The sequence below is a fragment of the Lampris incognitus genome, chromosome 6, assembly GCF_029633865.1.
Source record: "Lampris incognitus isolate fLamInc1 chromosome 6, fLamInc1.hap2, whole genome shotgun sequence".
NCBI classification, from domain to species: Eukaryota; Metazoa; Chordata; class Actinopteri; order Lampriformes; family Lampridae; genus Lampris; species Lampris incognitus.
Genome location: NC_079216.1, coordinates 43,147,670 through 43,173,397, shown reverse-complemented (window position 1 = coordinate 43,173,397; position 25,728 = coordinate 43,147,670). Strand labels below are relative to the sequence as shown.

Here is a 25,728-nt window from a genome sequence, read left to right as displayed (position 1 = left end):
CCCCCCCCCCGTCAACCCCCCACTCCCCCCCCTCTCTCTGTTTCTCGCTCTCCCTCGCTCTTGCTCTGTTGCCAAGACTACCGAACAGCCTCTTGCTGCATATACCTAGACGAGGCTGCCGCCTGTGGATCTACCTCCTCTCCTCCTGGATACAAACAAAAGAAATCCCATCATACTTTCCTACCTTTCTCTTTCTCTCTCTCTCTCTCTCTCTCTCTCTCTCTTCCTCCTTCTTTCTGTCTATCTCTCTCTCTCCCTCTTTAGTCAGTATCTCTCTCTCTCTAGTTCTTTCTTAAACCCCAGCTGCACATTCTCTTTCACATACACATTCTCTCTCTCTCTCTCTCCCTTTGTCACCATCACTCTTTCTTTCACTGTCTCTGTTCGCTTGTCTCTCGCTCTCTCTCTCTCTCCCTTTCTCTCTCTCTCTCCTCTCTCGCTCTCTCTCTCTCACTCACACACACACTCACACACACACACATGCCGACCCAGAAACAGGAGTGGTAATAAGGGGATTGGCGTGGTGTGTTGGCTCTCGGTGTGTCGAGGCATTGAGGATCAGACGGAGCAGAGCAGCAGGCAGTGTGAGACCAGCTCACCCAGGTAAGAGGACTTGTCCTTAACCCAACTCAGGGCTCTGGATGGGCTCCTGTTCCATACCTCCTCTCCTCCTCCTGCTGCATCTCCCTCTTTCTCTTTCCCTGTGTGGCTGTGCGACATGAGGTGAATACCAATGCACAGCCCCCACGTCTGATGGCTGCTTCGCTTTCCTGCCTGTTAAAAGTAGGGGTGTGTGTAGCTATGATGTGCGTGCGTGCATGTGTGCGTGCATGCGTGCGTGTGTGTGTGTTGAATTATTTGAGGTTTTATTTTTTTTCAGTTCCTCACTCAGCTTGTATATTGCTTTTTCTTTTTACATAGCCAGCTTCCTGTATGTTGTCTCATATCTGTGTGACAATGTGGGAGTCACCGGAGACAGATGCAACAGTCCACCTCCCGGGATGATTCATTACTAATCCACACATCCCGTGCTGCTGCACTGTGTGGTCGCTCCAGCTCGCCGTAGCCATGTACATGATACGAGTGGTGTTTTGTCTTTGTATGAATGACTCCCGTACAATGCCATTACTGTGTCGGTAATGATGCAATGCTTAACATAAAGCCTTTGTTACTGGTAAATGCAGGTTCATCTCAATAGTCTGCGCATCAATTTACTCAGACAATACATTTCAGTTATTCTTAATGGAGCCCGGTCGGGAAATTGTGTACAAAGTCTTCCAGATTTCTCTGTGGGAGAGCCTGGTGCTTGTGCTGGTGCTGGTGCTGGTGCAAGGGATTGTCGGACTATATACATACGCAAGTGAGAGGGATTATAGACTTTCCATCTTTCTGTCACTATGATGCTGCCTGCTGCCTTTTTAGATAGAAGGTCACCCACAGCTTATTTATGTGATGAAATGAAAACTATGGTGTCTGTGCATGTCAGACAGACAGACAGACGGACAGATGGACACAAAGACGCTGATGAGGCAGGTCTTGGTCCTTGTGACTTGTCTCATGTTACCGACCCATCATCACTTTCAGTGAGAGCTTCCTCTCATCTTGCCACCCTGCACCACGAACACTTCATTCAATACCTCCTTCCGTTCATGCTTTGTTTCCCGTGGACGGAGGAGGTATTGCCAAATCTAACATTTCCCCAAATTCATTTTTTTCACGATAACATTTTTTGGAAATTACTATGTGTGTGTCTGAGCGATAGATTTCTTTCATTTAAAATATCCTGTCTCAATCTTAATCAATATTCAACTTGTGCCGTTGTAGTTTACCCTTCTACTATATTGTGTCCCAGGCTGAGAAGCTTGGGGAATCACGCAATTCCATTGAAGCATGAGCCAGATATTTGCAAAGGGGGGGGGTTGGGGGGGGTGATCATGGGGGGTGGGGGGGAATTGGATCACGTACTCTCTGCTCCGGGTTGCAGTCTGTGTTCCCTTGTAAACATCCTCGTGGATCATACCTGGTCCTCCATCTCTCCCTCGGGCAGCCGTCCTCAAACTTGAGGGCCCACACAGGACTGGTCCTGTGGATCCCTGGACTGAGGTCGATACTGGGTGTTTTGTTTAAAAGGAAAAGTTGATAAAATGAACCGGTAGCTTTCATTTTGCAGACAATCAGGGCCCATCTGTCATTCCTCAGAGTTGACTTTTAGCAGTTTATGGAACTAATTTGGCAACTTGTTTCATCCTGTTAAGCTTCATTAGACATGCATTTAACAATTGCACAACCTTCTGCTCACGGGATCCTATTCAGCCTAAAAGTCCATCAAATCTACTGACAGACAACCGATCAGAAACGCTGACGTGGATTTAATCTATTTTCTTTATTCTGAATGAGCAACAAATGCAAGACCTGCACATTTAAATTGATATACATACATACATAGATACAATTGGGCAGGACAGATAAAACAAGTGACAGAAAAACATAAGAATGTACCCTTTTAGAGTCAAAGAGAGGCTGATTTCTCTTTTTTTTAATTTTAATAAATGTAAATACTTTCATCTAAACCTCCCCAGAAAATCTGTGCTCTGCAGGGATGCGCTCGTTCTTTACAATGTGTGTCTGAGCCCTAATACACACTATGCTTATTGCCAGGCACCAAAACATCATCCTCACTGCCTCATCATTTTTGATAATACCTATATCCTTCATACAAAGTCAAGTCCCGTCCCCATTCATCCATCTATCCCCTTGTCCACCCGCCTATTCGTTGTCGAGGAAAGGAAACAATGGTTTTGTCCATGTGTGTATCTATGTGTACTTTGTATGTATGTAGGTTGCCATAGCGACTGGCCAGGCCGACTGGCGTCATCACTTCAAAACCACCTTCGGTGCGAGAAAAGAGAGATAGAACAGGACTCAAAGCAACTCCCTCCTGTTCGACTCTCTCTCTCTCTCTTTCTCTCTCTCTCTCTCTCTCTCTCTCTCTCTCTCTCTCTCTCTCTCTCTCTCTCTCTCTCTCTCTCTCTCTCTCAGATACGACACACACACACACACACACACACACACACAGCACAGCTCCTGCTACCGGTGTGGTCTCATATTCCGCTGAGCTCACCCTATTCATTCAACAGGATCTGTTGGCACTGAAGGAGAGGAAAGGAGGGGAAGGGAAATGAGAGAGGAAAGGAGAACAGAGCAGAGGAGACTTGACTGCATGCATACTGATTGGACTAGAGCAACCTCACTGGGTTTCTGGAAGTCTGGTTAGTATCTGTCTATCTGGACGCACGCGTCTGGCTCGGATTGCCCATGCCTCTCGCAGAGTGAAATGCAGATAGAGAGAAAGATGGGAGGAAAAGTACAGACAGAGTGAGAAGGCGGGGGGGGGGGGGGACAGTTTACTTTGTCACCTTGCACCACCATCCCCCCGCTCATGAAAGCACAGCTGGGAGCCGAAGGGTGCTACTCCAATCCATCCGCTGCGAGATGAAATTGGATCACCAATTCCTTGTACCGCATTTCACCTGTGTCGTCGGGAGTTTTAGCTCTTTGTGTTGCCTTTATGTTGGATTTTGTGGACGTAACAAAACGGGATATCTGTTGCCCGTCTGTGTCTTCTGTCAATTCAGGACCGATTCTGCCACACAATGGCCGACTTCTGGTGGTTGCCACGGGATACAGGATTTAACCTGATCATGTGATCTGAACCCCTCCCAGTTCCCTGCAACTCATCATAGGTGAGCTATGAGACCCGCCGGATATATAAACGTGCTTTGTCAAGTTGGAAGTCGTTCGTGTGGCTAATGAGACCTAGCTGTCTCATTAGCTAAATGAATGTGACACGAGCCACACATTCAGATGAGAGAGACATGTGCAAACACACAGCAGCGACACCTACAAATGCTCTCACATTCTCACACTCGTACATATCACATACCAGTAATCAGGCGAGTCTACAAAAACCCTTACTAATGGATGGAGGACAAAAAGAGCAGGGTGGAAGGGGGCTTTGAAATACACTGATGACTGATAAGGAGAAGCTGCGTCTGTCTATATGTGCTTGTGTGTGAGTGTTATATGTGTGTCTTTGTCGGGAGTTTTTGTTAGTGTGTGAGCCATGTTGCCGGTAGATGATTATGCTCGGGACGGATAAGAGGGATGAGAGCCACTCTGTTGCCAAGGCGACAAACAGTGCTTTAACTACAGACGGACAGTGCTGTAAACACACTACCCCTGACTCATCCCTCTACAATAGAGCCCCCCTCTCTCTCGCTCTCTGTCTCTGTCTGTCTGTCTGTCTGTCTGTCTCTCTCACTCACACACACACACTCCCCCTTTTAAACACACACACACACACACACACACACACACACACACACACACACACACACACACACACACACAATAGAGTCCAATCTCAGAGAGACAAGAGGATCCAGAGATGAGAGCCTCTCGAGGACACACAGCTATACATCTGAATAGGTTTGTGGAATAAACCCTACACTCTCTCTGTCATACACGTAAATCAAAACAAACACACACACACACACACACACACACACACAGACATACACTCTCTCTCTCACACACACACAAAACCTGACAAGCGCTGTGATGTGTGTCAGAGCTGAAACAGAATATCAATACCCAATTTAGCTGAGACTACTGTATTCACACACAGCGTGTCAGTGTCACAACTTCACAGAGTATTCAGAGCTTCATCTCTACTGATGATGAGGATGGTGGACAGTGGCTGTCTAATGCCCAAGTGAGTTGAAAAGGTTTTCATTTGTCATTCAGCCGGAATAACTGTCATGTAATTTTGCAATGATCACCAGTGTTCACACAAGCATACAGTTTACGAAGACACATAGATGTGATGCACAACTGTTGTGTGACTCTGTTGTGAACAGAACGATGTGGGATCATTGTCTTAAGTTTGCAATTGGAAGTGGGCCCAGTATTGACAACACATTTAAATGAGTAGCTTATGTCCTATATTATTTACATCGTCTCCTGACTGGATGCTTAAAATTGATGTTGGAAATAGATGCTTTCATACCAGTTCAACAGAGCTAACCAGTGCGTCAGAGCTAAAGTTGGCTCTGATCTGAATCATGTTTTTAGCTAAACGGCAACCCAGAAAACCAAGCTGACACATCAGAGACACTTATGAGGAGGCGGATTTGGGTAACCATGTTAAAGGTTATAGAGCAAATCTTACCTGTGTCTCTATCAATTGCGGTTTTTGTGAATTCCTACCTTGGATGAAACCGCATGGAAAATACAAGCCATAGCAGAATACAAGAGGCGGGCTCAGAGGGGTCGATGGTGTGGGTGCAGAAAAAATACTACTACTACTACTTTCGGCTGCTCCCGTTAGGGGTCGCCACAGTGGATCATCCGTTTCCATTTCTTCCTGTCTTCTGCGTCTTCCTCTGTCACACCAGCCACCTGCATGTCTTCCCTCACCACATCCATAAAACTCCTCTTTGGCCTTCCTCTTCTCTTCTTCCCTGGCAGCTCCATATTCAGCATCCTTCTCCCAATATACTCAGCATCTCTCCTCCACACATGTCCAAGCCATCTCAATCTTGCCTCTCTTGCTTTGTCTCCAAACCGTCCAACCTGAGCGGTCCCTCTAATATAATCGTTACTAATCCTGTCCTTCTTCGTTACTCCCAGTGAAAATCTTAGCATCTTCAACTCTGCCACCTCCAGCTCCACCTCCTGTCTTTTCGTCAGTGCCACTGTCTCCAAACCATATAACATAGCTGGTTTCACAACCATCTTGTAAACTTTCCCTTTAACTCTTGCTGGTACCCTTCTGTCGCAAATCACTCCTGACACACTTCTCCACCCACTCCACCCTGCCTGCACTCTCTTCTTCACCTCTCTACTGCACTCCCCGTTACTTTGGACAGTTGACCCCAAGTATTTAAAATCAAATGCCTTCACCTCCACTCCTTGCATCCTGACCATGCCACTGTCCTCCCTCTCATTCACACATAGGTATTTTGCCAATTTTATTGCCAGTGAGGACTATAATTGCAATAAAAAAATGCACGAATAAATAAAGGAAAACACAATATCTTTAACATTTTCAAACAGCATATATATTTTTAGATGAGCTCGCAACAACGTATATTTTTAGATTAACTTTAGGGGAGGTTACCCCCCCCCACACACACACACCCCACCCAACATACTGCAGATGCTGCAGCTAAATGTGAGATTGCTGGTTAATGTCAGTTTCAGAGTGAGTGAGTTAGAGGCGAGGAGCAGAAACCACCCCGTGTCCATCTCAAAGACACTCATTCAAGAGTGTCAAAATCTCTCATACGTGAAAACAGACAAGCCAAATCAAGTGCTGCCCAGCCCTGATGATGTCCACCCTTTTCTGTTTCTTTATGAGCCACGTGAAAGGAATGGGCAAAACAAAGAATGAGTGCTTAACCAGCTCAAGGAATTTGGACAGTCTGCTTCCTTTCATATTTATTAGTTTTTTTTTTCTGTTAGTGGGCAAATATAGCATGTGGAAGATTAGAGGACGTATGAGATGATAGAATGGGCAATGGCTGGTATATAGGGCGTATGGTATGTACTCAGCTCATATGTAGTAAAGATACTGTATATGCCATGACACTCTGTTCCAGGGGGATCATGATCCGACGTCTGAGCAGCTCCACCCATTCCCACACTGAGGACTCAGTCTTCCTGAAGCCCGACGAGGACCCCGTCTGGCTGGATGAACCCACAAAGACTGACAAACTAGGAGATGGAGGCCTTCAACCAGATGGTGCCACAGCACCGGTAGAGGGACCTCCAAGGGGTCAAGATCCCCAGAGAGGAAAAGAGGAGCTGTTTATGCACAAGGTGTATGCACTGGTGATTGAGATCCACTGCTGGGCTGTCCTCTTTGGCCTCTCCCAAGTCACGGTAAGTGAACGGTGGTTGGCAGTTGATATCGATGGAACCAACCTAAATGTGGTGCAAAAAAACAATGGAAAAAATCAGGGTGGAGCATCCGGATAGCATAACGGTCTATTCCGTTGCCTACCAACACGGGGATTGGCGATTCGAATCTCCGTGTTACCTCTGGCTTGGTCGGGTGTCCCTACAGACCCAATTGGCCGTGTCTGCGAGTGGGAAAGGTGGGAAGCCGGATGTGGGTATGTGTCCTGGTCACTGCACTAGCACCTCCTCTGGTCAGTCGGGGTGCCTGTTCAGGGGGGAGGGGAATGGGGGGAATAGCGTGATCCTCCCACGCGCTACGTCCCCCTGGCGAAACTCCTCACTGTCAGGTGAAAAGAAGCGGCTGGTGACTCTACATGTATCAGAGGAGGCATGTTGGTAGTCTGCAACCCTCCCTGGATCAGCAGAGGAGGTGGAGCAGCGACCGGGACGGATGCAATTGGGGAGAAAAGGGGGTCCAAAAAACAGAAACCAAAAACAATGGGAAAAGCCCAATTGGAAGTTTTAGTTAGACTGCTGAGGTGCCAAGCCTGTTCAGTGTTCACCCTTTTCTGCAGTCAGTAAAGGGACACAAGCTGTTTGAGATGATCTCCTCGTGCCAGCTTTAGCTCTCAGCTCAGCGCGCGATGTAGATCAGCCTGAAAAATTCACAGTGTGTGGTAATTGCCACATTAGCAATGCAAATGACGCCGAGACACTGGAGCACACAATATCCTCCCTCCACTTGCCCTTTATTTTCCCTTGAGGAAATTTTCTTGTCATACACCCCTATCATGCTGTTATATTCTGCAAAGCGCTTTTGTAAACTTCAGCGGTCTACTTTCTCGGTCTTGGAAAGTTTTCCATGGAGATCAGGCAAGCTGTTTGATATTCCTTGCCTGACTCCCCCTCTCTTTCTGTTGATCGACTTCGTGTTTGATTAATTCAAGAAAAAAAGAAAAGAAAAGAGAACAGGTGCGACATTATCGTACGTTGAAAAACAGAAAGGTTTGTAAATCTGTTCATACAACATCAAAATGCATGAGGCCAATCTCCATGTTTTTCATGTTTGTAATTCGCTGCCTTCTTTCCCTCCGCTTTGTCTTTTTATTGTAGTAGAGAGCTTGCATTGTGCACACACACTGTATGTGTGCATACATGTGTGAGTGCTGTGCCCATTCAACGATGCCATGCAATGAGAACGTGTTGAATGAACTGTATGCACACATTTTGTCTTGTCTCTCTCTCACCCAGGGTTACTGGATGTTTTTTGTGCTGGAAGGAAATGGGCCCCTCTCTTCCATTTATAAAGCCCTGCAGGTCATAGACTTCTACCTGAGTTTTGTCTTACCCTGCAACCCAATCTTTGGAATGGATGTAAGTACCGGTGTTGTGTCTGACCTAGACCTCTTCCAGTAGCCCCATATTGCAGTTTGGACGCGCACCACAAAGCAAGGCAGGAATACGTGTTAAGATGTGATGCATGAGGAGATGAAGACCACAACGTGAACTGTTGAGCTACAAACATCCCTGTTTTATCTTGATATCTATCTCTGCCACAATTTCTCTCTCCCTCTCTCGTTCTCGACTGAGCAGTCCATGGTGTTGATGATGGAGGTGGTGAACACAAAACAACACAATTGGATCCTCCATGGAACAGCAGGTGTTGGCGTGGCCATCTGTGTTATCATGGTAAAACCAATGAATTTATATCGAGCCTTTCTAATCCTAGTACACCGAGGGTGTTACAATGAAATGGCTGTATCACACTACATTATTGGTGGCCCAAGCAGGAACGGCAACCCTAACCTTGGCAGTGTTATAGCCAGTGGCGAGGAGTATGGGGGCAGCACGGTGGCCCAGTGGTTAGCACTGTTGCCTCGCAGCAAGAAGGTCCTGGGTTTGAACCCCAGGCCGTCCCAGGTCCTTTCTGTGTAGCGTTTGCATGTTCTTCCCATGTCTGTGTGGGTTTCCTCCGGGTGCTCCGGTTTCCTCCCACCATCAAAAAGACATGCATGTAAGCGTTAATACTCCTGTCTGTGCCCCTGAGCAAGGCAATGGGAAGAAGAACTGGAGTTGGTCCCCGGGCGCTGCGGCATCCCACTGCTCCTGTACAGTAGGATGAGTTAAATGCAGAGAACAAATTCATTGTAACCGAACAACTGTGCAATGACAAAATAAAGTGGCTTTCTTCCTCTTTCTCTTTATATGCTGCCCTAAAACTAGACACTCAAAAATCTACATGGATGTGAAGTGAGGATGTGCATTTCAGTCTTTTAGATAAATAGGTAGATAAATAGATAAATAGATTCATTATTAATTTATTGATTTGCTCATTGATTCATTCATTCAATGACCGGTTTCTTTTCCAGGTATTACACATGGTGTACAGGTGGCGTTATGGCTGTGGCTTGTGGTCAGGGACAACAGATTACCGGGATAACGGGGACAGGCGACAGTCCGTGAGCCGTCAGCCCTCCTTCACCCTGTCAGAGTGGACAGATGCCCAGGAGGACCTGCTTGACCTTGACCCTGTACCCCAGACACCGGTCTTCGATCTGGGCCCCGACACCAGGACAGAGGGAGATGCTGCCACCCTCACTGTCACACCAGTGGGGCTTCAGGAGAGGTCAGAGAGTAAAAAAAAAAATACTGCAAAAGGAAAGGATTTTTTTAAGAGAATGAGAAAGACAGAGACAGCAACAGAGACAAAAAGAAAAAAATGGCACTTGCATATGGATTTCTGCAGCTGTGTCTATATATTCAGCTGAGCTTGCACCCTACATTCATATATGATTATGACCACAGTGGGATAATTTCTCATGAATTAAATACATTATTTTTTTTCCTAAGGATCATCCTGTACCCTCTCAATGCCCCTGTCTAGTTTACCACTGTTAAATGCACATGAATACATTACTCCTCATATTTGTCTTTTTAATCAAATATTATCACTTAGGAGGGGCTCCAATGTGTCGCTGACCTTGGACATGTGCACCCCGGGCTGCACAGAGCCTTATGGCTATGGAGCCCAGCTCTCACCAAGAGACCAGTCTGCACAGGAGTACCTCAGGCAGGCAACTCACACGCTGACCCCTGCCCTGCTCCACACACGGGCCATGGATGACCAAAGTCTGCAGGCTGAGTTCTATGTGAGCAGAGACTATCCACCTACACACGCACTCATGTCCACACACACACGTGGATGCATGCGCACAAACACACAAAAACACACGCAGACACACACGCACACAAGACCACACGTGCGCGCACGCACACACGCACGCACACAGATAAACATGTAGATACTGAGGTGAACCATCACAAAAACACACTCACAAATCCAGTGATGCTGCGCACACTCCCGCAAGCTTCTCCACTGTCTATAGGTGGGTGAAGGAAGGCTGGATGGATAAGGGCATTTTTGCATGCAAAAAATCCACAGAGGATTCCAGTGTCTGCCAGGCAGGAACGTCTGCACTCAGTATCACATACAATCTGTTTATACTGTCGCAATCGCAAGCATTCGGCTTATACAAATGCATAGTTTAATGGAATTCCACAGGGAATATTACAAAGCATGTTGAGTCACATTATGTCTGACATAACATTTTCATTTTTGAGAGCCAACACACCAACGGAAAGCAAATTAAAGTGGCATTACAGCAGCCAGAGATTGTATTTCTTCTACACCGAAGCATGGGCCAATTATTTTCCACATCTACAGCATCCCTTTGTTGTCTCTCCATCGGCAGGAAACTCCTATGAACTTTGTGGACCCTAAAGAGTATAACTACCCGGGACTGGTGAGGAAGAACCGCTACAAAACCATTTTACCCAGTGAGTAGAGTTACAGGATGGATTACAAGGTGTAATCGGTGATAACAAAACATGCCTATGAACTATACTTTCAGATTTCTGTTCTTTCAACACAAAAATGCCCAGGTTTTGCCAGAACAACGCTCTGTGAAATCAGCCAGAGTTAAGAATACAGAGCGTAACAAGACGAGTGCGAAGTTAACATACAATTTTAAAACATAGAATCAGGAACACTTTTGTTGTACGCGAGTACATGAAATGAAATGAAATGAAATATTGTTTCCCCCAGCCCACAGCAGTGCAACACAGACAAAAAGACAAAAACACATATCCAAAAACTAAAAGAACCCATATATCAAACTACCAAAAAAAAATCACTGTCCAAGAGAACGAACGCAGGATTACTGTTGGAACTGCGGTCTGCATGGGTTAGCAGTTAGCTTAGCCTGCCCTGCTTCCGCGTCCTGTCAGACCGCTCTCGGTGTTTCCTCCTTGGGTGCAGCTCCGGCAGGGCCGTGGTCCCTGGGCCCACCGGACGCAGCAGACCAGGCTCCCCCAGCTGATCCAACACCAGCTGTCCCAGCCAGACACCTTCGACACACCTCCCCGCACTCCACACAATGACACTAAAATTACAGTCAACTCTAGGCAAGGCCTCTGCCAGACCACCCTCGGTGTTATCAGAGCTGCCGGTCTGCATGGGCTAGCAGTTAGCTTACCCTGCCCCGCTTCCGCATCCTGTCAGACCACCCTCAGTGTTTCCTGTTCGGGCGAAGCTCCGGGCAGGGCTGTGGTCCCTGGGCCCACAGGACGCAGCAGACCAAGCACTCCCAGCCGATCCAGCGCCAACTCTCCCATCCATCAAACGAAGACACAAACTTAGACGCGGACATGGACAAAGCCACTGTATGGATGGTACTGGGGTGAGGCCACCACAAACGTTGAGTTCATGCCACCATCTTCCCACACCGGTACTGGGTGAGGCCGCTGCAAACATGAATTCACGCTGCCATCTTCCCACACTGGAAGTGGTGTGGGAAGATAAGTGAAATGGAATGAATTGAAAGTTTAATATAAAGAATACACATATATATATGACAACTCTTAAGTTGTTTTTTTTTTAATTAGCCCTCCTTCTCTCCCTCTCATGGTAATTTTACACTGTCTTGCCCCAGACACACACAGCAGGGTGGTCCTGAAGTCACCAGATGAAGACGACTTCCTCACTACATACATCAATGCTAACTACTTAAAAGTAGGTGCAGTTTCTTATACTCATGAGCAAAAAGCCGAAGGTTGTTGTGTTTGCTGTCACACTCGCCTTGTGCAGACCATTCTCTGCAGTTTAAAACATCTTTATTACCGTCCATCATCTACTGTTCACACTTACTGACAAAAAGAGAAATGAAAAGCTCAAATAAAATATAATGATGAGATGAATTTTTCATGTACAGGGTTATGGGGATGAAGAGCGTGCGTACATTGCCACCCAGGGCCCGACCGTTAACACAGTGGGAGACTTCTGGAGGATGGTGTGGCAGGAAAAAAGTCCGATCATCGTAATGATCACCAACCTGGAGGAGAAGAATGAGGTCATCTTGTGGGAGGGAAGGGGGCTGCATTCAAGGATGGATGGCTAAATGATAGATGGAAAGGATGCATGCATGGATGGATAGCTGGATGGATGGAAGTATAATTGAATGCACAGACAGGCAGATGAAGCTATTAACCACGTGTGTGTGTGTGTGTGTGTGTGTGTGTGTGCGTGCGTGCGTGCATGTGTGCGTGTGAGCACATGCACTCCTGTGTGTTTTCACTTTCTCATGCAGAAATGTGCAGAGTACTGGCCTGAGGACACTGTGACCCACGAGGACATTGAGATTACTGTTGTCACGGTAACCCAGGAAGATGACTACAGTCTGCGGGTGTTTACCCTGAAGGTAACATTCAAAAGACATAATAAGTTGGGTTCCAATCGCCTAGTAGTTCCCTAAGATTGCTTAAGATTCCCTAGATTCCAAACCGTAGGCAGCAAAAAATGCGCAGTTCAAAGAGAACTGTGAACTGTATAGGGCAGAACTGAACAACGGTTCATCAATTCGCCGAAAGTTAACAAGCAAGATTACCCATCAGTCATTGCATCTCGCTGGAGCCAATAGTTAATTGCCAATAGTCTTCTCATACAAAGTCGTCACCTTCGATGACTTTTCTCATATTGTTACTCTCCCCCTCTTTTTTTATCCCCAATTTTACCCGACCAATTACCCCAGTCTTCCGAGCTGTCCCGGTCATTGCTCCACTCCCCCTCTGCTGATCCGGGGGAGGGCTGCAGACTGCCACATGCTTCCTCCGATACATCTGGCGTCACCAGCCACTTCTTTTCATCTGACAGTGAAGACCTGACAGTGAGGAGTTTCACCAGGGGGACATAGCATGTGGGAGGATCACGCTATTCCCCCCCAGTTCCCCCTCCTCTCCCGAACAGGCACCCCGACCGACCAGAGGAGGCGCTATTGCAGCGACCAGGACACATACCCACATTCCCACTCGACCAAGCCGGAGGTAACATGGGGATTCGAAAAGCAATCCTCGTGTTGGTAGGCAACGCAATAGACCGCTACGCTACCCGGACGCCCCATACTGTTGGCGTAAAGAAGTATGCCAAGCTAAAAGCAGTGAGAAGGAGTTGAGGCTCGGGCATTCTTGCTCGTTTTACCTTAGAAATGTAAGGTTGCCAACAGTGACAACAACAGGGCGCACGAGACCTGGCATTAATTTGCACCATTCATAATTATAAACGACGACGCAATATTACGTAATAATAATCTTTAAATAATCAACACATAATATGACATCAAAATCTCTAAATAATTGCATAATATTAATCTCTTTAGGAATGACACCGTACATCTTGTAAATTGACTACCTAGCTGGCTACCACATCCTCCTATCAGCAGAGGGCGTACGTAGACCAGAACACAGTCATAAAGACTATAGCTAGTAATGATCTGCTTGCGGACATTACATCACTCTTTTTTTTTTTTTTGGACAATAACTCAATTTCAGTTTCCGAATGCTACTGAAGTACTTTCCTTGTAAGCATTCTCAAATACCCAACAATAAAAAATAAAACCCCATAACGGCCTAGTCCTTATTTTCAATAAACACATTTACTGTAGCTGTCCCTGAAACAACAGCTGAAAAGTCAATTTCTATAGTGCAACCAAAACAGTCCTTTACTTGGTTCTTTAAGCTTGCTTGTAGAGAATAGTCCATGAAACAATACTCTGTTTGTAAACAGTCTCAAATGACAAGAACATTGTCAGTCCATGAGATAGAACAGTCTCTCAGTCCATAACAGTCCATATTGGTTCGTGAGACTACTCATACTCATGGAGGTAGGGAGGAGGATGTCTGTTGCGCTGAGCAGGATATCTCGGAGGTGGTGTGTTGACACCAGTCTCGTCGTTATCGTCATCTGGCTCTGGTGGTGGAATGCTCTGGAGCTCAGTAGGGATTTTCTTGAAAAAGGATGAGTTCCTTGTGATGGAGTGTCCATCCTTTGTTGCTGTGACCATCGAGCCTTTGATCTTGGACACAGTGTTTGGTTCACTGTTGTAGGGTGTGGTGAGCTCGTTGTGCTTAGGCGCGTGGTGGAGCATGGTGTCTTCTGGGGTGAGGGTACTTGGTGTTATGTGACGTGTGTTGGTATAAGCTTTCATCTTAGCTTTAGCTTCTCGAGCTTTTGCTCGGATTCTATGATCTGAGCTGTTGGAAGTGGCATGGTTGACTGTGGAAATCTTTGTGTAAATCTTCCGCTGGAACAGAAGCTCCGCTGGTGAAGCATCTGTGGTGCTGTGTGATGTAGAACAATACTCTCAAAGGAAGATGTTGAGATGCTGCTTCCATGGTATGCCTTGTGTTCCTGCAACACGGATGGTCTTGCTTAGTGTGCACATAAAATGTTCTGCAGTGGTGTTAGCCTGGGGCCACTGGGGTGTGATTTTGGGGTGGTGAAACCCAAGGTAGGTTGCGAACTGGACAAACTGGTCACCGTTAAACGGAGGGCCATTGTCTGTTTTGAGCACTCTGGGGATTCCAAACATGGAGAATACTTTCTGTATAACTGGTATGACTGTGTTAGCTGTAGTTGACTTAACAGCCTCAACTACTCGGTACCGTGTGTATTCATCCACAGTGATAGATACACTCCAGTGGGGAGAGGTCCATAGAAGTCTGCACTTGTGCTATGCCAGGGGGCTTCTGGTAACTCAGACATCTGTAGTGGCTCTGATTGTGTGACTGGTGTGTTCACCTGGCATGCTATACAGTTTTTGACTGTAGATTCTGCTTGCTGGTCCATGGTGTCCCTCATGGGCGAGCTGTAGGACTCTGTTCTGTAGGGCTGTGGGGATGACAATTCTCGTGTTTCTTAATGTGATATCGTCCGTGGGTGACACTGTTAGTTCACTGCTAATTTGTTTGAACTGCTCCAGAATGGCAGTGTGTTGTGTGTCATGTGTGACCCTGTACCACGTATTGTTTCTGATATGTGTACTGACCTTTTTTAGGATCTGGTCTTTCAGAGTCTCCTGTTTTTTCTCTGTGAGAGTCATTGCTTTGGGTGTAGCGTGACATGTCAAGAAGTTGACATATTCCTCTGCTACTTTTGCTGCCCATGTGCTGTCACCTGTCTGTGTGGGTATGGGATGATGGGACATGTAGTCAGCTGGGTTGTCAGCTCCTTTTCTATACTCCACTTTGTAGTTGTATGGCTGAAGCCTCAGTCTCCATCTCTCAGCTCTGGCAGGTGGTTTTGATCTGGGATTGTTCCAGATGATCTCAAGGACCTTGTGACCAGTCACTATTGTGAATTGATGTCCATAGATGTATAAGTGAAAATGCTCGCAGCTCCAGACAACAGCCAGTGCTACTCGCGCTGTCTGTGAGTTGCCCTTTTCCACATCGCTTGCATATGCTAAGGTGTGTCTCTCGCCTTTCTCCTTTTGATAAAGGATGGTGGGCTCGGCGACGATCAGCTCTGTTTCTTTGTTTGGATCAAAGTATGAGATGGTGGTATCACCGGTGAGACTGTCTTTGATGGCGTTTAGTGCTGCTTCTTGTTCTGGACCCCACTCCTATGGCATATCTTCCCTTGTGAGCTTGCGCAGTGGTGCAGAGATAGAGGCAAAGCCTTTGATGAATCGAGAACAGTAATTAGCCATCCCTAGAAGACTCCTGATTTGACCTGGATCCTTTGGGTCGCTGGCCTGCTGTACAGCTGCTACCTTTTTGGGGTCTGCTGAGATGCCATCGGCAGAAAGGATCAATCCAAAGAATTCGAGCCTGGACTTGTTGAATTCACATTTCTTTCGGTTAAGTGTGAGGCCGCTCTCTTTGAGCCTCTGTAACACTGCTCTGAGGTTGCTGTCATGCTCAGACTGGGAGCTACCATAGACGATGATGTCGTCACTCAGATTTTTCACTCCTTTGAGGCCTTGGAGAGTCTGTCAGATTGTGTTCTGAAACACCTCTGCAGCTGATGAGATGCTGAAGTTCAGGCGTTTATATCACCTCAAACCAAGGTGGGTGGTGAACGCGGTGATATACCTGCTGTCAGGGTGGAGCTCTAGCTGGTGGTAACTTGCTGTCAGATCCAGCTTAGAAAACACAGTGGCTCCATTCAGTTCATGAATAACATCATCCATGGTGGGTGTGATGTGACATTCACGTTCGATGGCAGTTTGCTTGACGCATGTCCATGCAGATTCTCATTTTGTCTGGGTCTTTTGTTTTCAGGGGTGTGACAATGGGAGAGACCCATGACGTGGGACGTTACATTGTCTCAATTATGTTATCCGCTTCCAGCTTTCGCAGCTCATCTTCCATTTTCTGCCTTATGTGGAATGGCACATGCCTGTGCAGTTGGCATGTGGGTTGGACATTGTGGTTGATATGGAGCTTAACCTGGAAGTCTTTCAGCTTGCCGAGTCCATCAAACAGCTCTGGGTAGCTGTCGACAAGCTCGTCTGCAACTGTCCTGCTGGTTGGTGTGGGTGACAGGGAGGTCTCTATCTTGATCAGTCCTAGCTCTGTAGATGTGTCATAGCTTAGTATGGAGAAACTGTCCCCTTGAATCACATAGAACATGCCTTGAGACTGTTTTTTTCCTTTTTCTGCATTTCCTTTGAATGCTCCAACAACAGGGAGAAGGCTTTTGGGGCGATAGGGGTAGGTTTTCGTCACATTTGGTTGTCATAAGTCACAAGTTGTGGGCGGGACTTTAGTTTGTTGAATGTTGCTTCACTGATGATGTTCGCTGTGGCCCCCGACTGGCACATTGAGGTTGTTTATCTTAACGTTGGTCTGTCGTAGTTTTGCAGTCTGTGTTTACTACAAAACACATATTCATCATCGCTGCTAGATGAACCTGGCTTGTTCCTGTCACTGGGTGTAATGCTGGTCACATGGTGTACTCTCTGACGTGCATTCTGTTGTTTACTGTTGTCTTTATATTGTATTGTGTCCTTACCTCTGAGTTTTGAGTGGAACTGTCTTGCAAAGTGGTTTTGTTTACCACATGCTCTGCATAGGTTGCCTTTAGCTGGGCAGTCCTCTTCGTGTGGGTATTTTCCTCCACAATTCCTACACTGGTTGTTTGGTTTACCTCTCATTGGACATACATTTCCAACTGATGGCTTGCTTTGAGCCTTCTGATGCACCGCATTCACTGTAGCAGCTGTACCCTGTTCTATGCCTGCAGCCTGCATTTCAGACAGTTCTAGAGTTCTCCCATGGTCCATAAGTCCATTTAGTGTTATGTTGGGCTCTCAGCGCCTTCCTGCGAAGTCTGGCTGATGTGCAGCTCTGTATTAGCTGTGCTTTAATTTAAGAATCCATGTTTCTAAACTCACAGTTCTTTGCTAGCATGCATGGTGTGGTAGTGTGGGGAAGCCTAGCCTGAGTGGCTAAAATGTAGGAGGCAGACTCAGAACTGTTTCCATTCAACCAGTGTGATTTATTTACAGGGTGTAGCTACATGTGAAACAACAAACAAATATGTACAAAGCAAAGGAAAAAACAGTTGACTTAACTGAACAAAACTCAACTCATAATAGTAGAACTTAAATTAACAGCACATGCACACATCTACACCCTGACGTCCTACCTTCTAACAACTCCAAGGCTACTGCTCAAATCCTCCCTTGGAGTTGATCAGCAGCACTGGAGTTCAGGCTGCATCACTGCGGAGCGTAAGCCAACACCTGTTAACAGCTGAGATGGATGATGGGACAAATGGTGTGTTCTCACCCACTTTGTCACGGGTAGCTATCCAGATTTTCTCCTGGTTGCTGCACTGCCTTTCTTTTTCTTTCCCCCCCTTTTCTCCCCAATCGTACCCTGTGATGGTCTGGCGGCCTGTCCAGGGTGTCTCCCCACCTGCTGCCCAGTGACTGCTAGGATAGGCTCCAGCATCCCCGTGACCCTGAGAGCAGGATAAGCGGTTTGGATAATGGATGGATGGATGGATGTATCTGGGCTGCAGACTCACCCCTCCTCCGATACTTGTGGAGTCACCAGCCGCTACTTTTCACCTGACAGTGAAGAGTTTTGCCAGGGGGACGTAGCGCGTGGGAGGATCACGCTATTCCCCCCAACAGGCGCCTCAACCGACCAGAGGAGGCGCTAGTGCAGCGACCAGGATACATACCCATATCCGGCTTCCCACCCGCAGACACAGCCAATTGTGTCTGTACTAGGACGCCCGACCAAGCCAGAGGCAACACGGGGATTTGAAGAGACAACCCCCAATCCCCATGTCGGCAGGCAATGGAATAGACCGCTCCGCCACCCGGACGCCCGCTGCACTGCTTTCCTGAAAATGTAGACTTGATACTGGACATTCTTTTTGGGTGAAAAATATCATGTAAACTTCTGTTTCGTATCTGCATACTTGTCTGCCTCGACTGCCATATTGTAACGTGCATGGATAAGTAGACAAGTTGATCCTTGACTAACGGGTCAGACCCTTTAGTCGACTGGTTAACGTTGTCACTTGCAGAGTGGGAGACACGGGTTCGCGTCCCGGCTGTGGCGGTTCCCGGGCTGCCCTCTGAATTCGCTACAAGAGTGTCATGGATATCATGCACTCGTTCTGCTAAGTGCAACAGCAATGCTTTTAGCCTAGCATCTCCAGTAACGCTCATAGCTATGGTATAATTTTCAAACCTTTGTACCCATTTTGTCCACCGTGGTCCAACAGAACTAGGGTCGCTTTCAGTATCAAAGGGGACAAGAGCGACGTTGCCTGCGAGCGACATGGTAACGTTATTTTGGGAGTTAGCTTGTGTCAACTCACTCGGTGCTTCCTCTTCTTCTTTTTTCCTTCCCAACGGAACTTTCCTTCGTCGCACAGGTTTGATCCTCCCAGTGTGATGTTTTGTGCTTCTCATAACATCAATAAACGGACAGACGACAACTGGAGTGAACGATGATTTTAATGACGTCTTACAGGATGTATTTACACATAGCAAGTGGCTTCCTGACTTGACATAAGTGCCTGACTACCTAGCTGGCTACCATATACTCCTATCAGCAGGGAGCGTACGTAGACTACAACACAGTCATAAAGACAAGAAGATCATAACAAGCTATTGACATTACAGGGAGTAGGGAGTACTGTTTATGTACACTGCGGAACAAAACGCAGCTACTATATGGTATGTTGTTTTTAGTCCTGATCATCACCACAGGCACCGGTCTACCAAACAGATATCCTTACACAGGCTAAACAAGTTGGAGCGGGTTCCTTTAGATGTGTTTGTGAGGTCTACATGCAAAAAAAAAAGTTTTTTTCCCCTGCATTTTAGAGATCACTATTGGAAGGTTGTACTGTTTACGTTCTCTATGCTGAGAAGTGGCCGAGTGTCTGTCAAAATAGTTTTCATGGCGAGGCTGAATGTATCTGCAGAGCTCTACAGTGAGCTCAGTGTCCAACCACAGGGCCAATGGAGAAAACATCTGGCAGTCACAGACTTCAGCTCATCACTATGCTCGTAGTTATCACAACATACTCCATGGAATTGTTATTTTACTCAAGTCTGCTTAAATGTCAAAGTGATTGTTTCTTAATAAACTGAGAATTCGTGGGGACCCATAAAGATCCAGCAAAAAAAAAAGTTTTTTATGGATGTGGTTTAATCAGTGGCATGATACTACTCTCATCAGAGCTTTCAGTTTCATTCATGTGCTCATGATGGGCGCTTTCATTTTAATTTAGGTTCATGGTGGCATTGGTACTTAACAAGCCCAACATGATAATTCAGTAAATGCACCCCCCGTTTGATTGCTAAGAACTACTGTGTACTAACTGTGCACTGTGTTAAAATCTTGTTTATTCAACCGCCTGAGTTTGTCAGGTTGAGATTATCTTTCCTCAAGGTGAATAGCTATTCATAAAACTCACACAAATAAACCCTGAGGATTCAGGAAGCTGAGCATTTATCGTAGAATACACACATGGGGGAAAGACACGCAATAAGCTCTTTTTAATAACCCTCATTCGTCTCCCTTTCTCGTTGTTGTCGTAGCAACTAACACCAAGGTAACAAGTTCAATGTACATGCAGAACAAGCAGATGATCAATAATAACTCGATGTATCTTTGTCTCTTGACGTGTGTATGTGTGTTCACAACAACATTTCACACATGCACGTCCATTTGTGTATATTTGCACATAAATGGACATACATGTGCAAATGTATGCACATGTATGTCTTTTTGGTGTGTGTGTGGGTGTGTGGTACATATATGTCAGTGTGGGAGAGAGGAGCGCCAACTGCGGCAGTACTGGTACACCTCCTGGCCTGATCAGAAGACTCCAGACAAAGCCCCACCCCTTTTGGAGCTGGTACAGGAAGTGGAAAGAGCCAGAGAAGAAGCCCCTCCCTTTAGTGGCCCTGTCATTGTCCACTGCAGGTGAGATTCACTGGTCGGGCAAATATTGCCACTTACAATTGGATAAACCCAGTGACAGAAGTGAGAAAGATGAGAATTTGAATTAGCTCGCTTTTAAATCTGCTGTATTGAAAATATTTTTGAAAAGAGGTTTTATTCAGTAGGGGCAAGCCGTTTTGCTGGTGTCTATACCATAATCTGATGGAATCAACAAGTTATTTTTGCCTATTTTCTAGGATATAACATTAGCCAATTGCCCATCTCCTCTAGTATGGTTGCTTCAGAGAACAATTTTCAATTGAAATTAGTAGAATCAAACCAGTGCACTTCCTTATTTCCCCTCGCCTGTCCTGCTCCCTCGCCTTACACACACAGAGACAACACACACCACACCTAATCCACCTTCTTCTCTTCTTCCTTTTTTTTTTAACCTTTCCTTTCTTCCTCCTCCTTCTTCTCTGCCTCTTCCTCCATGTAGTGCTGGAATTGGTCGAACAGGCTGCTTTATTGCCACGTCTATCCTGTGTAAACAGATGAGGACCGAGGGTGTGGTCGACATCCTGAGAACCACCTGTCAGCTCCGTCTGGACAGGTGAGAAAACATAATGGCTCTACTTTATCCTCAAGCGTTAGCCATAGTTCAGCCCTGCGCTCAGTCCTTAGTGTGTGAGCGTAAAGCCTTTGTTGGCCTTAGAGCTCAATTCACAGAGCTGAGTGAAGAATAACTTCTCTGTCTCTCTCTCAACACCTATCAGCAGCACTTCTGTTGTAAAGCCTGTTGTTAAACATGTAAAGTGCAGGTGCATCTCCCTTCAAACCAGTTTTTTTTATTTAGCTCTGGACTCGTATATTCCATTCCTATTTAATATTCAGCGTTTTTTTTACCCCCCCCCCCCTCACAAATGTGATGCGCGGAGGGCTGCAGACTACCACATGCCTCTTCCAATACATGTGGAGTCGCCAGCCGCTACTTTTCGCCTGATAGTGAGGGGGGACGTAACGTGTGGGAAGATCACGCTATCCCCCCCCTCCCCCAAACAGGCACCCCAACCGACCAAGGAGGCGCTAGTGCAGTGATCAGGACACATACCCACATCCGGCTTCCCACCCACAGACACGGCCAATTGTGTCTGTGGGGAAAGAAATTTTAGCTTCTTATGCAAAGCAACTCACAAAAAGAAGAGAAAGAGGGTTGGTTGGTGCTGTATTCAGGACACATGACTGTTTATGGATGTAGTGGAAGTGATCAAGCATACCCATACTAAGTATCATTGTTACATTATACCACAACATGCTATGGAAGTACTTTTTATTTCAATACTCTGTGTGTGTGTGTGTGTGTGTGTGTGTGTGTGTGTGTGTGTGTGTGTGTGTGTGTGTGTGTGTGTGTGTGTGTGTGTGTGTGTGTGTGTGTGTATGTGCGTGTGTGTGTGCACACGTGTCTCAGGGGTGGGATGATCCAGACATGCGAACAGTACCAGTTTGTGCATCACGTCCTCAGCCTGTACGAGAAACAGCTGTCTCACACTGCTGAGGAGTGAAGCGAGAGCGACAGCGAGATCCATACCGAGACACACCACTGTACACAATACCACGACTAGTGGTATGCACCACTGTACCTAGCATCATCTCAATCTCACCCTTTAACAAGTTCAACCCGCATTAACCCCCAACAACCAAGGCACGCTCACTCAGACGGGACTGAATGGGCATGCTCAAAACCTGTGCTTACTGTATGTCTTTGTGCAGAACTGTTCTCGGGATGTTTTCAAATCTTAAGGAGCCATGGTAGTGCCATTGATCCCCCTCCACCTGGATAATCAATCAGGCCTCGAAACTGTACCTGTCCCACCCTTCCTGACATTATTTCATATGAACCACCAAAGTATGTTTCACAGAGGTTTCACATTACTGTATATGAGTCTCAAGTCAGCGAGGTGTCCAAGGTAACATGACACATAGTTGATTTATCAAGTGGTTATTGTCAAACTGCAGTCTTTCCACATCCTCCACATGGGGTCCCTACCTATGTATGCCCTGTGAGGAGGAGTGGTAAGCTCAGAGTCTGTCTGAATCATTTAACTAACAGAACAGAACAAATACCAGCCTAACATTGAACCCTATTTTAAGTCATTTTCATACTGAAGGACAACGTTGCTTTAAATAAGTACCGCCATCTAGCTTTGTCTCATTGACAAAAGGATACTTCCCCTAATGGTAATTTCCATAATGTGTGTAAACAAAACACAAAACAAAACAAACACAAAATGCTACAACAGGCCAATCTCAAGTCTTGGATGTATTCAGGAGCCACCTCATTTTCAGGTTGCATGGTGCTAAGTGTTCATTAAAGGCATGTACAATGTTATGGAACATAGAGGAATGTATAACAATTAGTTTATTGGTTAATTGATTAACTAATTAGGCACTCTGTGCAGTCTCAAGTATTACAGTACTATCATGATGTCTGTGCTCTTGGCCCATGCTAATGTTTATTCAAAACCAACTCCTGCTTCGGGGCCATCTAGACTTATGCTCGGAGGCGTCACAGAGCCATTGAGGCTTGGGTGGAGGGTCATTGTCCACAAATCGAATCAGAACTTTTGAAACATCAGCGCAAAAATCAGTTTGAGGTCAAGGTTTGCAGTGGGCAAACCCCAATAGGAAATGTAATCCGGAGGAAAGAGCCACTGCAATAGACTTCCTGAAGAATACCCCTGCACAGTAGGTGACAACGAAGGATCGTTGTATGACAAAGAACTCAACCTTAGAAGAAGTTAAGGTGCATACATTGCAATCCTGGTCATCACTGTCCTTCTCAGAACCGTTAGCTCTGTGACGCCTCAGCTTTCAACAGTAGCCTGAACACATGCGTGAAGTGAGAAGTTCATGATTGTTGTAAAGATACTATAGGCCAAGCCTAATCCGTATGAAGCACAATAGACCAACTAAGGTTGGTTGTCTCTCTGATGTTCAGCTGTCAAAGTTTTTTTCCCCCCCTGTATTGTGTTTTGACTGTGTTGAGTTTAATGGATTGCATGTGCTGTATGGGACTCCATAGGTCCACAATCAAAGCGACGTGATTGGTTGTCCTGCTTTCTGTTGTGTGAAGAGTTTAGCCTATTATATTGCTCGCTCTCGGCCAATGCTTTTGATACAGTTTGCTTTTTGTGAAACCAACCAGAGATATTTTTAGAACATTTTGATACAATCCTTTCGAGTAGATGCCTTGTGTATATTTCCGTTTACACCACAATGGAATGTAGCTCATACTGTGGATCAAACCATTAGTTTATATTGCAAAATTTGACAGAACAAATTGTGATAACTACCTAAGTTACCTTACTATATGGAGAAGAAAAAACAGATTATGTTCGGTCTTCAGTATTATTACTTTTAATGCCGCCTTCAGGCTTTGCTTTAATATGCTTTGCTTTCTGTGTTTGTTTTTAATCTTGTTTTCTTGGAGAATTTTACCTCAGACTGAGTTTTTATGCAGTCCCGCTCTATTTAATCTGTGACTCTTGGCCACTCTCAGTTGACAACGTGAGAAATAATTGCTACAGGTAAGGCAGCTAAAACAGTGATGACAGTTTTGTATGTAAAAAGAAATCATGCTCAAAACACATTTAATGTTGATGGGACACATCAGCTCAACTGTAATGTACATTATCAGAGGATAGGCTTCAGTCTTTTTTGGTTTGCACCAAATCATAAACATGAAAAAAAAAACAACTAAAAGATCCCACAGAAAGAGAAAAAAGGGGGACCGGGAATGGGAACTGGATAAGGGGAAAGAGTGTAGGTAATCTAACAATGCCATCCTCTGCTAATGTCCAGTGTACCAGAATGAAAAGCTTTATTTTGAGCAATTTTTTCTGTGCTGACCAGGTTTTCTTCTGATGATCAAAATGGGGATGACAAAATAACTAGTCAGACCATCAACCAGCAACCAGTATTCCTCTCCTCTGCTACAGTATCGCGTTAAGTTGTGAATTTTGCATCCGAATAAAAGTAGATTTTCATGAATTGTGTGGTTATCTATCTTTTGAGAAAAGGATCGCGACCGTCTGCGCGCGCACATGCGCGATTTGGGCAGGTAGTTCAAGCAGCAGCACCAGCTGCTTTTGCACGGAAATTGGTTACAACACAGTCCATTTACCATATCAGTATAGTTTATTCCCGTGTTGTCAGACTCTGTTGAGAGCACAGACGAGAAACCAAGGTTGTAAGGGCGACATTTACCAGACCCGAGGAGCAAATAGACGTGCGCGCTGGTTTGATGTACATTCTCAATTTTCAGGTCGCGCTGGTCACTGCAGTTATATATGTCTACCACTAGGTGGTAGAATACACTGTGTAATACTTGCCCACAACTCCACTCAGGCTACCCATGCGTGGATCAGTCATTTTGGTGACGGGCTTAATGTTTGAGAACATAGCAAAGAGCATTTGTAATACTGGCTAAATGTGTTATTCCAGTTGATCCCACTCTATTGTAATGTATTATGAGCTGTATCGGATCTGTTTGGAGAAATCGGTACACACAAGGTTAATATCTCAGAGAATTTTCCCCCCACTTCAATTTCGCTATAATAGCTATGGGCGCAAATAATGAAAGATTTATTTTGTTTTATTACAAAGGCCTATCTTTTGTGAAATCCACCTTTATCCTAGCCTTGCTTCATTTCCTCTTTATAAAAAAAATCACCGTTTTTTCTACTTCAAACGTCATGTAATCGCATGAGTGCGTTTTTATGCTATCGTAGGCTGCTATCACAGCATGTAGTCCATAGGCAACATTAGACAGACCACTGTTCATACATGGTTGCAGACAATCGTTTATAAACAAGGACGAGCACGTGGTCGTGTATTTATTCAAGAATTGCAAAAATGATAAGAACGCTGATTATTTGATAATAGTATTCATTATAGTATTCATTTTGCCTCATGGTTTGTAGTTCTTTTGTTTTGTAATCGCAATGCACCTTT

At 45.7% G+C, this 25,728-nt stretch overlaps 1 protein-coding gene across 1 annotated transcript; it reads left to right on the top strand.

Moving 5' to 3' along the window:
* Positions 1–402: 402 nt before the first annotated feature.
* ptpn5 (protein tyrosine phosphatase non-receptor type 5) lies at positions 403–24,739 on the top strand. Its single transcript, XM_056281939.1, has 14 exons — positions 403–603; positions 3,636–3,743; positions 6,663–6,945; positions 8,215–8,337; positions 8,557–8,652; positions 9,333–9,589; positions 9,920–10,112; positions 10,716–10,800; positions 11,955–12,034; positions 12,234–12,371; positions 12,609–12,719; positions 20,597–20,757; positions 21,215–21,328; positions 22,184–24,739. Exons 3-14 carry the CDS (start codon positions 6,670–6,672, stop codon positions 22,275–22,277), a joined length of 1,728 nt encoding a protein of 575 aa, XP_056137914.1. The 5' UTR covers positions 403–603; positions 3,636–3,743; positions 6,663–6,669; the 3' UTR covers positions 22,278–24,739.
* The last annotated feature ends 989 nt before the right edge of the window (positions 24,740–25,728 follow it).

Coding starts and splice junctions, on each gene's coding strand:
- ptpn5 (XM_056281939.1), top strand. CDS start 6,670: ATGATCCGACGTCTGAGCAGCTCCACCCATTCCCACACTGAGGACTCA. Junction 10,801..11,954: donor CTACAAAACCATTTTACCCA/GTGAGTAGAGTT, acceptor GTCTTGCCCCAG/ACACACACAGCAGGGTGGTC. Junction 12,035..12,233: donor TCAATGCTAACTACTTAAAA/GTAGGTGCAGTT, acceptor TTTCATGTACAG/GGTTATGGGGATGAAGAGCG.